This window comes from Pleurodeles waltl, chromosome 2_2, assembly GCF_031143425.1.
Source record: "Pleurodeles waltl isolate 20211129_DDA chromosome 2_2, aPleWal1.hap1.20221129, whole genome shotgun sequence".
NCBI lineage: Eukaryota > Metazoa > Chordata > Amphibia > Caudata > Salamandridae > Pleurodeles > Pleurodeles waltl.
The window spans coordinates 1172190229-1172206530 of record NC_090439.1 but is presented as its reverse complement, the minus strand read 5'-3'; the positions used below and the strand labels follow the sequence as shown (position 1 = coordinate 1172206530).

At 44.9% G+C, this 16302-nt stretch overlaps 1 protein-coding gene across 1 annotated transcript in view; it reads left to right on the top strand.

Annotated features, from left to right (window-relative positions):
• Window positions 1-16302, top strand: part of LOC138283039 (uncharacterized) — a 121035-nt gene that overhangs the window by 9368 nt on the left and 95365 nt on the right. Inside the window, exons 2-3 of the mRNA XM_069221171.1 lie at window positions 6233-6310; window positions 8493-8570. Coding sequence (XP_069077272.1) covers window positions 6233-6310; window positions 8493-8570 — 156 coding nt within the window. The remainder of the gene's footprint in view (window positions 1-6232; window positions 6311-8492; window positions 8571-16302) is intronic.

The following is a 16302-nucleotide window of genomic DNA, read 5'->3' as shown; positions in this document are numbered from 1 at the left end:
GGTCTGTCCAAGCCATAGTTGCTGGCTTGTCGACTCTGATGTTGCTGACAGGGGGGGGGGAGAATCGGGACCAATAGGTGTCTGGTTGTGTGGGTCGGTAAAGTAACGTGCTGAGTGGGGCCATGTTATCTGAGGATTTCGAGAGGGGCTGCAGAGTTTGGGTTGGAGCCATCTTCTAGGTGAAAGTTAATGTCTCCAAGAAGGGTGAAGGTGCTTGCACTGATGATGAGGGGTGTGGTGAAGTCCGTGATGTTGCTGCATATTTGGTGCAGGTGGTCTGTATATGAGCGTTACGAGCATTCTGTTCAGAGAGAAATTGGCTGTGATGCATATCTTAAACATGAGGTGTTACATGTAGCTGGTGGAGGTGTCCCTCTAGGTGGTGTCGCTGATGGTATCTTTGCATATGATCACAACTCCACCTCTGGGGTGACAGTCTTGTCTAATGATGTTGTAACTGCTGTAGCGATGTCCGGTGGTTGGGTTTAACAAGGTTTCTGTAAGAGGCAGCAGGTTAGGAGCATGGTTGTACAGTAGATCCTATTTTTCTGTGGCTTGCTTGGTGAGCTAGTGGGTGTTGAGGAGCATACATGTTAGTGTGGCATGTTGTTTGTGTCGTTTTTGATCTTTATGAGAGGGTGGCTGGTTTGTGTAAGTGTGGGCGAGTGGGGTACTTGGTGTTGTTGGTGCATGAGTGGTGGGTGTGTGGCTGGTGTGGGAGTGTGCATAAGAACTTGCAGGATGTGCATGTCAATGCTCCTTCTGTGTTATGTGGTGCGGTGTGTAGCATTGAGGTGGCCGGGGTTAAGAGCATGGAGGAACACAGCATGGTATTGGTGAGTATAGAGAGAGGGCACTGTCTAGGCTGGAATAGCTACAGATGGAATAAAATAGGTCTTTGGAGGAAAGAGGAGCTCAGGATTTCATGGGCAGAAGACCAAAGATGTCACTTAGTGTGCCGATGGTTGAAGGAAAATCCTGTGATGTAGCTTCCTGTGCAGATGGATGATGGGAAGTCCAGTGATGTCAGTTCCTAGGCAAATGGCAATGGGAAATAAAATCCTCTTACTTGGCTTCTTCTATTAAAAGTGATTTTGGTGGGAACCCAGCGGTGTCAATTCCTGTGTAGACACATGATCGGAAATCCAGTATTGTCACTTCCTGTACAGATGGGCAATTGGAAAGAACAAACAGTTTATTCTTAATCGCAACAATCAACTTGTCAAAGACATTGTTTCCTAAGCATCAGTGTGTACCTTTCTCGTGATTCTTCCAGCAGCTCATTCTTAGTCCTGACGATCGGCTAGGCCAGAGCATTATGTAACAATCATTGGTGTAGGGTTTGATCAAAATTCCAAGCGGAACCTTGGACTTGTGTTGCACTCACTGGACTGTAATTTAGTTTTCTAGATTCCTAGCAGGGTCAAGACATTGTGTAGCGAACTTCAGCACCTGTACTTAGCCTGATTCAATTCGCTCCTGTCTGAGCTGTGCTCAGCTGCATCCTGGCCATTTTGGTAGCATGCAGTGCTTTAAATGGAAAAATAGAAGTGCAGGTATTCTGTGATAGAGTACCTGCTTGTTTCCAAGAAGTGCCGGTACTCTCCAATTAAAAGTATTACGTTTATCTTGAGATATGCCGGTACTCTCCCTCTCAAAATAAAAAAGTGCCGGTACTCAGTACCGGAGAGTACCGGCCCATTTAAAGCACTGGTAGCATGAAATGCCCAGTCACAACCATGCCGAGCCACATAGTCTCATTGCACACGTATTGATACCCACCCTTACCCCGACAGATGTCAACAGCTTTGGATGCTACTACCAGCTAGTTGCAAGCAGTTTTGGCTCCACAACAGACTCAGACCCATATTTATACTTCATGATGCAAAACTGCACAAACGCAGTTTTGCATCAAAAAGTATAGCGCCGGCTTGCATCACTCCAGAGCGCGAACCGGGTGCCAAATTTATGGAATCCCGCAAGCCGACGCTCAGCTTAGGCTAGAGTCAGAAAAAAGGACGTTAGCCAGGTGGGGGTGGCAGTACAGGGGAAGGGCTTTTGCCTTAAAAATTACGCTGGACTGGTTAGAGGCAAAAAAAGATGGCGTTAACCAGCCTAGCATCATTTCCTGACGCAAAACCATCCATACCACATGACTCCTGTCTTATAAAAGACAGGAGCCATGCCCACCACCCCAATGCCCAGCACAGGGGACTAGTGTTCCCTGGGCATGGCCATTGCACCCAGTGCCATGCAGGGGGCCCCAATTCAGGACCCCCAATGCCACTTAATTAAAAAAAATATATACTTACCTATACTTACCTGGGATGGGGCCCCCATCCTCTGGTGTTGGTGGGAGTGTTCCTGGGGCTTGAGGCGGGCACCTCTGGGCCCATTCCATGGTGTTTGACCATGGTGCTGTTCACAGGTCCCCTAACGCCTGGTCTGACCCAGTTGTTAAATAATGGCGCTAAACAGGCTTAGCACCATTATTTAGGCCCGTCTAAGGCGCTAGGGGCTTTGAGTCATTTTTTTGCCCGCAAATGCCTACCTTGCATCTCATTGACGCAAGGTGGGTTCACTCATCCAAAAAATGATGTTAACTCCAATATTTTGACACTAGACGAGTCTAGCTCCAAATATAAATATGGAGTTAAGTTTGCACTGAATTTGCGTGAAACAAATGATGCAAATTCAGTGCAAACAGAGTATAAATATGCCCCTCAGTTCCTTGAGTTCCATGCAAATCAAGACAGCTAGGCCTTCCTCTGTGCCCTCCGTTCAGCGCAGCTCCACTCCATAAGGGTACATCAGGAAGTTGTCTTCCTGCCAGAGAACAGCGCCAGCGCTTCTGTATTTGGTCTAGGCTCAGATCCAGCCCTAGCAGCAGCGTGTCTCTATTGGTCTAGGCTTACACCCAGCCATAGCAACAGAGTCTGTATTGGTCTAGGTTTAGACCCAGTGCTAGCAACAGAGCTTCTGTATTGGTCTAGGTTTAGACCCAGTGCTAGCAACAGAGCTTCTGTATTGGTCTAGGCTTGGTCTCAGCCATAGCAACAGAGTCTGTATTGGTCTAGGCTTGGTCCCAGCCCTAGCAAGAGAGTATTTGCTGGTGCAGCAGAGATGCTTCCAAGTATCAGACACAAACACAAAACAGTTTTTAAGAATCACTACATATTCAGTTCAAAATTGCCCTTAACACGAAAAGCCCCATTAAATGCCCATTCAGTTGCCAACCCAGAGCAGGGCACGTATTGGAGGGTGACTGGCAGACACCAAATTGTCAAAGGAATATGGCCCTGATTCTAACCCCGGCATTCTGACCGCGGCGCTTTGGCCGCGGTCAGAAAGGGTAAACCGGCGGTCTCCCGCCGGTTTACCGCTGCCCTCAGAATCCCCCATGGCGGCGCAGCTTGCTGCGCCGCCATGGGGGATTCTGACCCCCCCCTACCGCCATCCTGTTCATGGCGGGAAAGCCGCCATGAACAGGATGGCGGTAGGGGGGGGTCCCGGGGCCCCTGGGGGCCCCTGCCGTGCCCATGCCAATGGCATGGGCACGGCAGGGGCCCCCGTAAGAGGGCCCCGCAAGGTATTTCAGTGTCTGCCTTGCAGACACTGAAATACGCGACGGGTGCTACTGCACCCGTCGCACCTTCCCACTCCGCCGGCTCGATTACGAGCCGGCATCCTCGTGGGAAGGGAGTTTTTCCCTGGGCTGGCGGGCGGTCTTTTGGAGACCGCCCGCCAGCCCAGGGAGAAACTCATAATACCCTCCGCGGTCTTCTGACCGCGGAGCGGTATTATGGGGGCGGAATTCTGGCGGGCGGCCTCCGCCGCCCGCCAGGATTAGAATCACCCCCTATGTGTGTGTTCCAAGAGTGACTGTGCAGCCTCTTTGAGCAGAGTCCCTCTCTGAATTCTAGACTGCTCCAAACTCAATGCAGAATGCTGAGCCACAGATGTGTATTCCACAAGTCACAGAGTGGACACTCCAAGCCCAAATAGATTCTTGTCAGACATATCTGGAGCACAGCTGCCCAGGCAACCAAGCCAGTCCTGGTCAAACCCTTCGTGTTGCCTAAATGTGACTGTGAATTCCCTAACACCTACCTAAAGTCAGACCTTCATCTTGTTCAGCAGTGTGAATGTCCTTTCAGAGAACACATACTAAACAGCACACAGGCACACAAGCATGTTACATGCAGCACACACTCCACACAGCCACAAACTGAGGAAAATGAAGAAGTTCAGATCTGAAGGCCTGAACCGATTTTCCACCAGAAGGAGGACCACTCTCGCAGAGACAAGTGAGCACCCTTGCAGGATGAAACCAGAAACTACTGTTGCTCCATACCCTGGTGAGCTGTCAGTAGCCACCCTTCAGTAGGAGCAATGGTACACAAGGAATGTACCCTCTGGCCAGTAGAGGTTTGTGGTCTGATGAGATGAACATTAACAAAGAGCAAGGCAGGGCAGAAACCTCCAAACATCCCTCCATCCCTCCATGCACCTTCTGCAGGTCAAAGGGTCTTTGACACAGTCAGATAGTGTACGACTTGTCGCTCTTAAAAGGACAGCTGTCCCTGTGTTCTAAGTAGCTGTATAAAATGTATTATTGTTTTCATCACCACCCCCAAAAGGGGAGGCCGTTGAGATTGATGGTTTTCCTGGAAATACCTGGAGTCTCTTAGATAACAATGCTTCCGCTCTGTAAGAAATGAAATGGCAAAGCTGATTTGTTTGAAACATAGTTTAGAAATAGTATAAACTGTCCAGTTATTGCTGAACAACATGGTTCATGTTAAGACAGCATGGGGGGTAAGTACCGTTTCAGTTATTGCCACTGCACATGCCCAGGATGGAGGTGAGACATCACCCATTGAGTTGGACGAATGGAGTCCAGAAGGAGGATTCATCCCAGCCAAGTGGAGAATGGCCCTGCTGTCCATACAGCTGGAAGGCAGGGTGGGCTGTGCTTAGAAGAGGAGGGAAAGGCCCCTCTGTAGAGAGTGATAAGTCAGATTGTTTCAGGTGCTTTCTGATCTCTCAGAGCCAGGAAGGAAGATGTTGCTAATCTGTATGTGGTGTGCATTGCCGATGTTTGAAGGTACATTTTCTCATAGTTGTGATAAATAAGGTCAGGGTTATGGATTCTTCACATTGTGAAACTCTGATTTCCCTTCCGCTGGTTTGTTTGTGGCTTAACAGTACAATCATCTGCAGGATCAATTGTTTTCACCATTTTAAAATATACCTAGAATGGGCTTTGCCTTTACCCAGAGGAGTATCACTCTGCCACATCTTGCTATTGGCTGTTTGGTGTATTATTCCACCTCATATGTAGAGCTTGCAATACTTTCTCATTGTAATGCACGTGGACTATTTTTTTGTCTGAAAAGTACACCGGGTCATCATACATGAAATAGTTTTTTTCATAGACGCATTACATCCCGAAAGCAATTTTTCTTAATCTGGTTTCAAACAGCAGGCTTTTTTAATGTTCTACTCAGAGCTTAGAATGCAAGCCAGACCTGTTGGTGAGGCTAATGCTTGATAAACACTCTGGAGCCTTCTGACCTGTACCAACCTCTCTAGAAATGAAACTGAAACCATCTGGTTCATTACAGCAATAACATTCATTGTCTACGGAGAGCTTTAGTCTCCTAGTTTCTTTGGATGGAGAAGGTAGGATCTGGCTTTACTGTTTCAGGCTTCCAGTAATTGGAATAAGGATCTCAACCTTACCTGAAAGAAAACTGTCCATTAGACACAGCCTGTAGACCTTTTTCTCAACTAGGCTTTATGTAACAATGTTGTTATCTGAGTCTTATAATATATTTTTCAGATATGTCTCTAATTCAAAACAAGCCACATGTGGCTATAACTGAATGTGGCACTTTGGAATTTCATCTCTTCATCCTTCCCTTCTTACTTATGTCTTCCAGCCCTCTCTTGGTCTCTGTTTTCATTCTTCTATTCTTACATCCATCTCTTTGGCTATTTCTCCTGTTCTCTCCTCCATTCTTCTTTCATTTAAAATGTTCTTGTGTGCACAGCCATCCTCTGCCCTTCCTCTCCTCCCCACATTGCTGCTGCACAGTCACATCAAACCATCAGAAAGACTTTGACACATTCACATGGCCTATGTGTTCTTCTGAAGTTAGCAGGTCTATTCTTTCAATGATCTATGAGGAGGATGTTTATACAGTATTATATTTTCTTTTATAACTAGAAATATTGGTTCCTGATTTTTGGAACATTGATATCCCTGAAAACGCAAGCACCTCGTCAGAAAATACTGCTCCCACAGGTAACCTTATATTTGTTCTTCATGGGATATAAAGTTGCATAGATAATATGTATAACAGTTGGTGTAAACCTGTAAGCATGTTGGCATCAAAACAGCTCATGCAGTGGCCCAGATTTACAAGGCCTCAGTGACACTCCAGTGGTGCTTTTCAGTGCACCATATTTACAAGGAGGAATTAAGCCTCTTTTTGTGGCTTAACGCCTCCTTGTAAATACGGCCCTCCTGATACAGATTTCTGTGTCAGAGCGGCGTGAAATGGGTAGTGCTGTGGGCGTTCCACCACAACACGCATTGCTTTTGACGCTGCCCCAGATTTACAAGAAGGCGTAAATCTGAGGCAGCGCCAAAAACTAACACCACCTCATGGGTGACGTTATCATGGCACAACGAGGAGGAATACTTTTATTCCTCCTGTTTTTTTTTATCTTTTTATGTGTGCTGCATACTGCAGCACACATAGAAGGAGCAAAAGGCCATGAATGATTGTTTATGTACAGGAACAATCTATCCCTTCAACACAAACACCCTTGCACTATGGTGCAAGGATGCCTGTGTTGGCACAGGCAGCTTAATTCAGTGTTGGCACAGGGCGAAACACAGGGGTGCGCTGTATTCCTGTAAATACGGCGCATCCCTGCATTTCAAAAGTGGCACAGTGTGGCGCTATATGTGGCACAGCACCGCGTTGTGCCACTTTGTCAGAAATCTGGACCAGTGTTTCTTAAACTATGGGTTGCGACCCACTGGTGTGTGATAAGCCGATTTTTGATTGGTCACGAAAGTCCAAGCAATAAATAAAGATGCCTTTAAATTCTGTAATTATTTTGTCATATTTGCTGCCCTTCAAAGACTGAGGTTAAAGATCAGGCTATGTGTTAGACCTGTCCTGACCTACATCCAGAAAGCAATCATTTTTCCGTTGTTTTCATTCATCAGACATTTGTAATGTCTTATTCAGAATAAAAAATGAAAGTCTCACCTTTTGGTGTGGCTAATGCTTAATAAACATGCTTGAGCCTTCTGTCACCTGTACCCACTTTTCTTAAAATTAATTTGAAACCTTCTGGTCCATCACAGCAATACCATTATTCGACCACAGGAGCGCTTCAGTCACCGAGGGTCTCATTATGAAATCCCGCCGTGTTCAGGCTGGCGGCCTAAACACAGACCGCCAGCCCGTAGAGGACCCCGCTGGCCAAATAATCAACATTCCGCTGGGCCTGGACATTGCCGATGGCTCCACATGGAGCCGTCGTCAATGTAGCAGTGCGGCGGGTGCAGCAGCACCCGTTGCGCATATCACTGCCTGTAAATTGGGCAGTGACATGCGTGACAGGGCTGTACACGGGGCCCCCATTCCGCCAGCCTTTTCCTGGCTGGGGAAACCGCCAGGGAAAGGCTGGTGGACACAGGTTCTTCATCCGGTGGGCAGCGCTGGTTGCAGTGCTGCCCCGTCGGATAAGGAACTCTGCCATTGTCAGGCTGGCGGCAGTAGCCTGGCGGTGGCGGAGTCCCGCCTGTGGCGATCCAGCAATGAACATAATATGGCGGTCCAGACCGACATGCCGGTGGCAGTAATTACCTCCACCTCCGGCATGGCGGCCTGGACCGCCTATGTTCATAATGACCGCCCTAGTTTCTTTAGATGGAGGAGCTGGGGTTGGCTTTTATGTTTCAAGCTGCAAGTGATTGGAACAACTTTCTGAATGAATGATCTCAGATTGGCAGAAAGAAAGCTGTCCTTTAGAACAGCCTGGAGACCTTCTTCTCATCTAGGCATTGTTACAACATTCTTCTGTGCTTCTTATGTTATTTAGTTCAGATTTGTGTATGTGGCTATATCTGAATGTGGCACCTTGAAATAATATCTCTCCTTCCCTCCCTACTTACTTCCTTCTTCTAGCCAACTCTAAATATCTGTTTCCAAACACCTATTCTTATATCCATCTCTTTCTCTGTACCTCCAGCCCTCTCTTCTCCATTCTTCTTTCACTTTCAACTTTCCTGTCTGCATAACTATTCTCTGGCCTTCCTTTCCTCCCCATTTTCCTGTACAGCCACATCAATCCTTCAAAAGGCCTTTGACTCATTCAAATGGATTACGTGTTCTGCTGATTGTAGAAGATCTATTCTCTCTATGGCGAGGATGTTTACAACGTTTTATATATTTTTTTACAACTAGAACCAGTAGCTGACGATGGTTGGATCACTGATATCCCTGAAAACGCAAGCAGCCCGTCAGAAAGTACTGAATACCCAGGTAACCATATGTTTGTTTTTTATGTGATACGAAGTAGCACAGGTCATTTGTTTAAGGGATGGTGCAACACAGTGAGCACATTGTCATCAAAACAGGCCATGCAGATAGAGCAGTGTTTCACAAACTGTAGGTTGCGACCTATTGGTGGGTCAATTTTTGGTGGTTGCAAAAGTCTTCGTAATAAATGAAGATGCCTTTAAATTCTGTATTTTTCTCGTCACATTTGCTGCCCTTTATAGACTGAGATCATATGTCAGGCTTTGTCTTCTGACAATTTGCTGCTTATTATTTTAACATGTAAATTAGTGTTACAAACTCCTCTCACTTTTGCAGTCAAAGAAAATTAAAGTGTATTATATGACAGTCTTACTGGGGTACAGGGAGTGTGAAAGGAAAGGCTGTGGAAAGTCATTTTTTATAACACACTGCAAAACGTAAATATGTGTAAATGAACTGTACATATCCAGCAGTTAGGTAAACAACAATGGAGCAAATGTTATATTCTAAAGTGTAATGGAAAAAAAAGATTTTAATTAGACCAGAACAAATCAAGACACTTTACTTGTTGATGCACAAATGAAAAATAATCACTGAAACTCAATTTGTACACATTATCATTTGTGTGCTTAGTAGGTTTTTCAGTAAAACTGTATGTTGGTGTAAATGTAGTACCCATTTCAATTGAAAATTGACTGTATGTATATGACAGTGTGCTACCACCAAATATTTTATGATGGACCTGGCCCTCCCTGTAGGGTCATCCACAAACGTTGTTCCTTCACTCTCCTGTTTTCTGAACCCATTTCTGTTGGATTATAGGACTTTGCATACTTAACAACTGCTAGGTAGTGCTAAAGTGCTTGTACTCTCTCCTTTAAATGTGGTGAAATCAGCTTACACCCATTTGGCACATTTAATAGACTTGAAGTCCTTAGTAAAATGGTACTACATTTACCTAGGGCCTGGTAATTAAATGCTACTAGCAGCCTGCAGCACTTAAGTAGTCTTTTTAACATGTCTCAGGCCTGCCACTGCAGTGTGTGTCCCGTTTTAAACTACCATTTCGACTTGGCAAAATAAACCTTCCTTTTTGATACATATAGGTCACCCACAAGGTAGGGCCTAAACAGTCTGTAGGACAGGGTGCAGTGTATTTAAAAACTTAAACATTTCAGTTTTATATGTCCTGGTAGTGTAAAACTCTTAAATGTGTTTTTTACTACTGTGAGGCCTGCCTCTCCCATATGATAACATTGGGTTCTTCAATTACCTTTCATAATGTATCATGTTCAATTGGGAGCAGGTAGAAATAGTGAGTTTGGTGTGTCAAGAGTTGTAATTTAAACCCCTCTTTAATGACACATTCAGATTTTAAGTCACACCTCTGTAACTGCCACTTTTAGAAAGTTGACATTTTCTTGTCCCAACCATTTGGTGCCTGCAGCCTGTATCCTCGGTCATGTGACTAGTTGTAGCTGACAGGTGGTCTTTGTGTATTGTTCCCAGACAGTGAAACAAAGGGGGAATTGAAGTTGGCAGCATGGGCCATTTCCGACTTGATGAGGGGGCTACCACACTTGTACATCAGAAAGACTCTGCCTTAACACACTCCCAAAGGGTTTGACACTAGTCTTTGTGCCCTCAGGCCAGCTGGGCCCAAAGCTAGCGCCAAATATAACTATTGGACCATCAGACCCAACTCTCCAGGTCACCTCTGGGCTTGTGGGAGACTCAGAAGGACTGTGCTGCACTGCTGTGAGAAGGACTATTACTCTGCTGCCTGAGTGAGAAGGATTGGACCTGCGTCTTGAACCCTAAACCACCAGAGTAACAACAAGGGTTAGTTGGCTGGCCTCCTGATCAGAGCCTCATGGATAGAAAAGCCTCCAACCACCTTGAACCAGCAGCTGGACTAAGTCTGCTATGAGCCTGGTGGTGCCATCCCAGTCTTGGACCCTTTCAAGTGGCTCTGGAGTTGCTCCGCCAACCCAGCTGTGGTCCTTTGGGCAGAACCGACTCATTGTGATGTATCTCCTCACCTTAACATTAACAGCAATTATGGACTCAGGGTCAGATGTAGCAAAGGATTTGCGCGTCGCAAACGGCGAAAATCGCCGTTTGCGAGGCGCAAATGCCTCTTTGCTATGCAGAAATGCATATTGCGAGTCGGGACCGACTCGCAATATGCATTTCAGAATCGCAAATAGGAAGGGGTGTTCCCTTCCTATTTGCGATTCGGAGTGGCATGCAATACCATTTGCGACCGCATATGCGGTCGCAAAGGGTGTCGCAGTTACCATCCACTTCAAGTGGATGGTAACCCTATGCGGTCGCAAAGGGTGTCGCAGTTACCATCCACTTCTAGTGGATGGTAACCCACTCGCAAATTGGAAGGGGTCCCCATGGGACCCCTTCCCCTTTGTGAATGGACCCAATACTATTTTTTCAGGGCAGGTAGTGGTCCGAGGGACCACTACCTGCCCTGAAAAAATACCGAAACTAAAGGTTTCGTTTTTTTTTTTAAATGCAGCTCGTTTTCCTTTAAGGAAAACGGGCTACACTTAAAAAAAAAAAAACTGCTTTATTGAGAAAGCAGTCACGAACATGGAGGTCTGCTGACGACAGCAGGCCTCCATGTTTGCGAGTGCCTAGACTCGCTATGGGGCCGCAATTTGTGACCCTCCTCATTAATATTCATGAGGTGGGTCATTGCGACCCCATAGCGAGTCGCAGACGGTGTCTGAGACACCGTTCTGCATTGGAAATTGCAAGTCGCAATTTCCAAGTTTGCTACGTCTGGCCCTAAATGACATGAATCCATAATCAATAAAAACTCAAAGATCTTCTGGACACTAATTGGTTTTGGACATGACAAAAATAAGTTAGGCGGTATCATATAAATCACAGCAAGTGAGATACAAATCTTGCACAATTGTATGGTTCTAGTTTTCAACCATTAGCTACTCAAGTTACTATTCTTAGAGGTATAAGTTTGAAACAACCATAGAGGAGATAAGTACTTTCATGGTAGAAGCAAAAACCTCTTGTGCTGCCAGTCCGAATGGGGTTTCATTTCTGATTATACAATAAAGAAAAGTGCAGCAAATTGGTCTATACTCTTGTAACTCTAATTCCATTCTCTCTACGGGTAATATTCCCTTACCCTGGAAAGAGTGCTTTTTGCAACCCTTGTACAATAGAGGTCCTAAATCAGAACCAAGCAGATATTGTATGATAGCTTAACTTGATGCAGATGACAGACTTTTTACTAAACCGTTGTTGATGAACTTAGCAGATTGGGTAGCAAGTTCTTCGGTAATTACCCCTCATCAAACCGGTTTCAAGTCGGGTTGTTCAACCAAAATTGTTTTTTCAAAAATACTTTTTATTTCAAAGACAAAAAGTATTTCTCTGTTTAATTGAATATTCTAATGCATTTGGCAATGTTGATCAGAAGACATTTTGGTCAAAATCTTTGGTAGCACACTTTTAAACTTACTTTTTAAGCTACAGTTGGATGCCTGGGCCCAGGTTAAATTAAGTGATGGCAGGTTTTTGACACTCTATGCTAAAACAACAAATAGCCCAGAACAGCAGCTCCTTTATTATTTTTATTATATCTCACTAATCTTTTTGCAACTTTAAATATTAAGGAGGGAGGTTGTCCAAAACTTGGTCACTGCTCTGGTGGAGCATTGATGTCAGCACCAACAGAATCAAAGAGATCTTTGTCATTGTGAAAGATTTCTCCTCACCATCAGCCGCCTCCAACTTAATCACTCCCTCACAGGATCTCTGCAACACTCTCTCAATTCTTCAGCTCAAAATCACACCCATTCTTCAGACTGCAACACGGACCCAACAGACCTCACCAAATGTCTCCCAATCTTATCCAGTGCTAACCACATGGTCTGTTGTCACCCCAGAAGAAACCGTCACCACAATGAAGTCCATCCGCTCAGACCCCATTAGACCCCTGATCCTAACACATGCCTAGTCCAAAGCCCTGAAACCAATCAGTACAATGCTTTCCCCCATTATGAATTCCTCCACCTCTTCTGAGATATTCCCAGATTCATGGAAACATGCAACTGTCCAATTGCTGGAGAAGCCCTCTGTAGACCCTTCAATGCTGGCCAACCACAGACCAATCTCCCTGCTACCCTTCCTGGCCAAGGCCTTAGAGAAAATCATCAACAGACACCTCACTGAATACCTCAATGACCATCAACTCTACAACACCACTCAGTCTGGATTCAGATCCAGCCACAGAATAGAAACTGCCCTCACCTCTGCCAAGGATGATGTCTGAATAACTGTGAATAGAGAAAACACAACATCAGAATCCATTAATACACTCTCCGATGCATCTGCTCCCTCCTGACTGGAAGGACCCAGTCAGTCAGCCTGTCACCGTACACCACAGCCCCCTTCAACCTTATCTGTCGAGTTACGTAAGGATCCCCTCTGGCCTAGCCTTCTTCAAGGCATACATGATCCCTCTAGCCAGCATCACCCACTCTCACAATAGCTCCCTCATGGACAAGGTGCCCAGTATCCCAATCAAGTTCAATCCGTGCATAAATGAAATCACCCACTGGATGGAGACCAACTGTCTGAAGCTGAGCACCAACAGGGCCAAATTTGTGATCTTTGGGAAGAGCACATCACTGTGGGGGCTCCACCTGGTGGCCAACAGAGAAAGCTACGACCAACACTCACCTTCACCACCTATGCCAAGAACCTTAGGATGATCATCAACACAAACTTCATGTGACAGCCCAAGTCAATGCTATCCCCGCCCCACCCTTCTATACCCTAAAGATGCTGGGATCGATTTTCAAATGGTTCCCAATCAGCACCCAGAAAACCGTCATGCACAGCCTGGTCATAAGCAAGCTGGGCTACGGGAACACCTTCTATGCCAGGATCAACAAATAACTCACTGGAAGGCTGCAGACCATTCTGGACTCAGTGGCCAGAATTACTCTCAACCTCCCATGCCACACTCACGCCACATCTCAAGGAGCTCCACTGACTCCTCATTCACAAATGAGGACAATTCAAACTCTTCACCTAGACTTTCAAGGCACTGAATAACAAATGCCTAGCATATCTCAACAATCGCATCTGCTTTCACAAACCTTCCAGACACCTCCGCTCGTCCGGACTCCTGCTTGCACACATCCCGTGCATATGAAAAACTAAATCAGGCGTTCAAGCCTAAAGTGTGAAATTACCTGCAGCTATACATAAGAGCCTTCCCCTCACTTGAATTCTGCAAGACCTGGCTTTTCCAGTAGTCATACTAGGCCCTAGGTGTGCCTGAACTCACAACTGCTCAACGTCAGAATACCCTCCTGGGTGATAGTGCGCGCTACAAGTGTGCATAATACATCATAACATAATGCAGCATACTGTTTTTGAATCATGCAGATAATATAATTTTGTTCTCTAAAACACAATGAGGCCTCCAACATTAGTTACTTTGTCACCAAACATAAAATCAAGCAAAAAAATTAAAAATCAATCATAAGAAAACTAAAACTATGTGCTTCGGGACATCAAAGTCATCTTTCAAGTGGATGATTGATTAATGAAAAACTGAAGTTGTTTTCAAGTTCATATTGTGAACTTGACAAATAAATGTTGCAGGTCAGTAATGGCGATGAAAGCTTTTGCTTCTAAGAATGGAGGAAGAGCATTCAGTCCAACCGCTAATGCCATTAAGTCTAAAATAACGTCACATTAGCGTATAGATCAAACATAATGAATTCCGATTTTTTAAGGGAACTAGATATTATCTTGCACAACTGTGTCAAATACGTTACCTAGGCCTATATTTATCAATATTTCATGCAACGCAGCAGCCACCTTGCCACACTGGGCTGTGTGAAAGGGAGAGGACAGGAATGCGCCATATTTAACATTAAACTGCGCATTCTTGCTCTCTCGCTGCGCTGATGCTCAAACTGCTGCCTAACACCAATGTAGGCACCCTTGCACCTATGCGCAAGAGGGCCTGTGTTGTAGGCAGGATTGTTTGTGTGCAGGAAGGGACATCTCCCAGCACAGAAACAATCCTAAGAGGCAATTTCCTAATTTCACAATGCAGCAGAACTAGTATGAGGAGAAGTAAAGATATTTCTCCTTGTTGCACCTCTGGTGAATACTATTATGACGCATTCCCAGGTCTACCGGTGTTGGTAAATCTGGGAATGTTTCGGAATACAAGGGTAGATGCGTAGGAGCACCAATGCTCCATCCGTGGAACGCCTCCCTGCTGCACAGAAATGTTAGGCAGGGATTTGTGCTGCCTTGCTCTAAGTCCAGATTTACCGATAAATCTTGTTTAGGTTTTGCGTCCCCCTTGCGCCCCCTTGCATGGTACAAAGGTGATGCAAAACGTTGATAAATATCAGCCTTAATCTTAGACAATCCACGCCCCATGCCAGACTGCGATTCAAATTAGAGATGCTGTCTAGTCTTTCTCAGAGTAACATCAGTCTATTAAATTACATCTGTAATTAGGTGGCCTCCACAGAACACTAAGTGAAAGATATGATAATGATGGAATGATTTACCATTAGTAGGACAAATACATTTTCCCAATCTTGGGATCTCTGCTTTGTTGAAAAAACACCATTTACCATCACTAATGAGTCTGCAAATATGTACAGGCTGTAGCACAAAAAGATCATTAACCATGCAATAAATTTAGTTCAGTTTGAAGCTGATCTGGAGAAATACTTGGGGCTAAAAACAGTTTTTATACAAGATCCTTTCAAGCATATATCACAGGGTTATTTAAATGTTACATTAAATCCATCAGTGATTAAAATATTCTTAAGTTTTCATCTTTGTTATATTTTACTTGTCCAATTTGAGGGTCTATGGAACTAGTCAATGACTCATATGTTGTTACGTTCTCTGTGCCATATGAGTTAAAAAAACAATTGAACATGTAATTTGCATCTGTCCTAAATTTCTTGATATTTGGAAAAGATTTTCAAAAACCCTGTTTAAACTGTATGGAATAGGAACACTTAAGGACTCCACTAGATTTTGTCTTAAGGGGATTTCAGGAAAAGCAATTGGTTGTGTGGCAAAATGTATGACTATTATGGAAGAGCACATTCAACATGCAGTTTTCCATCAATGTTTCTCAACAATGCACAGTTTATGGTGACAATGTTTTCAATGTTATTGCTAGACTGGCTTCACCCTCTACCTGTACTTGGCTTCACCTCCCAGTGATACCCATTACCTGTGGGATCCCCCAGGATTTCCCCAGCCCCATCACCACATACAAAGAGACACCTTCTCCCACTTCACCTATTAGATGCTCAGGGTTTACCCTTCCCTCAGTTTCTGGTAAAAGGTCTCAGTGAGGTTCTCTTCCTGGTCTGCAGATGCTACCAGTATTCTTAAGCTTATAGTGCCCTCGAGCAGATCATGCCATGTGAGGAGCATCCTTTTTAAAAGATCTAGTACCTCAAAGTGGAGGCATGTCACAAGCCAGCACTTTACAAATGAATAACATAGATAGATAAATACTTTCTGACTCCCCCTTGTAGTTTATCTGTAGAAATGTGGTTACTTGCCTGCTTTTCATTCAGGATACCCTCTGGATCCTCCCTCTATTGAGTGCTTACGTGACCAAAGGGCCCCCTGATTTGTTCACCAACACACAAGACCTCTGGGGACTACCACTCCTGGGAGTGGGATTAGG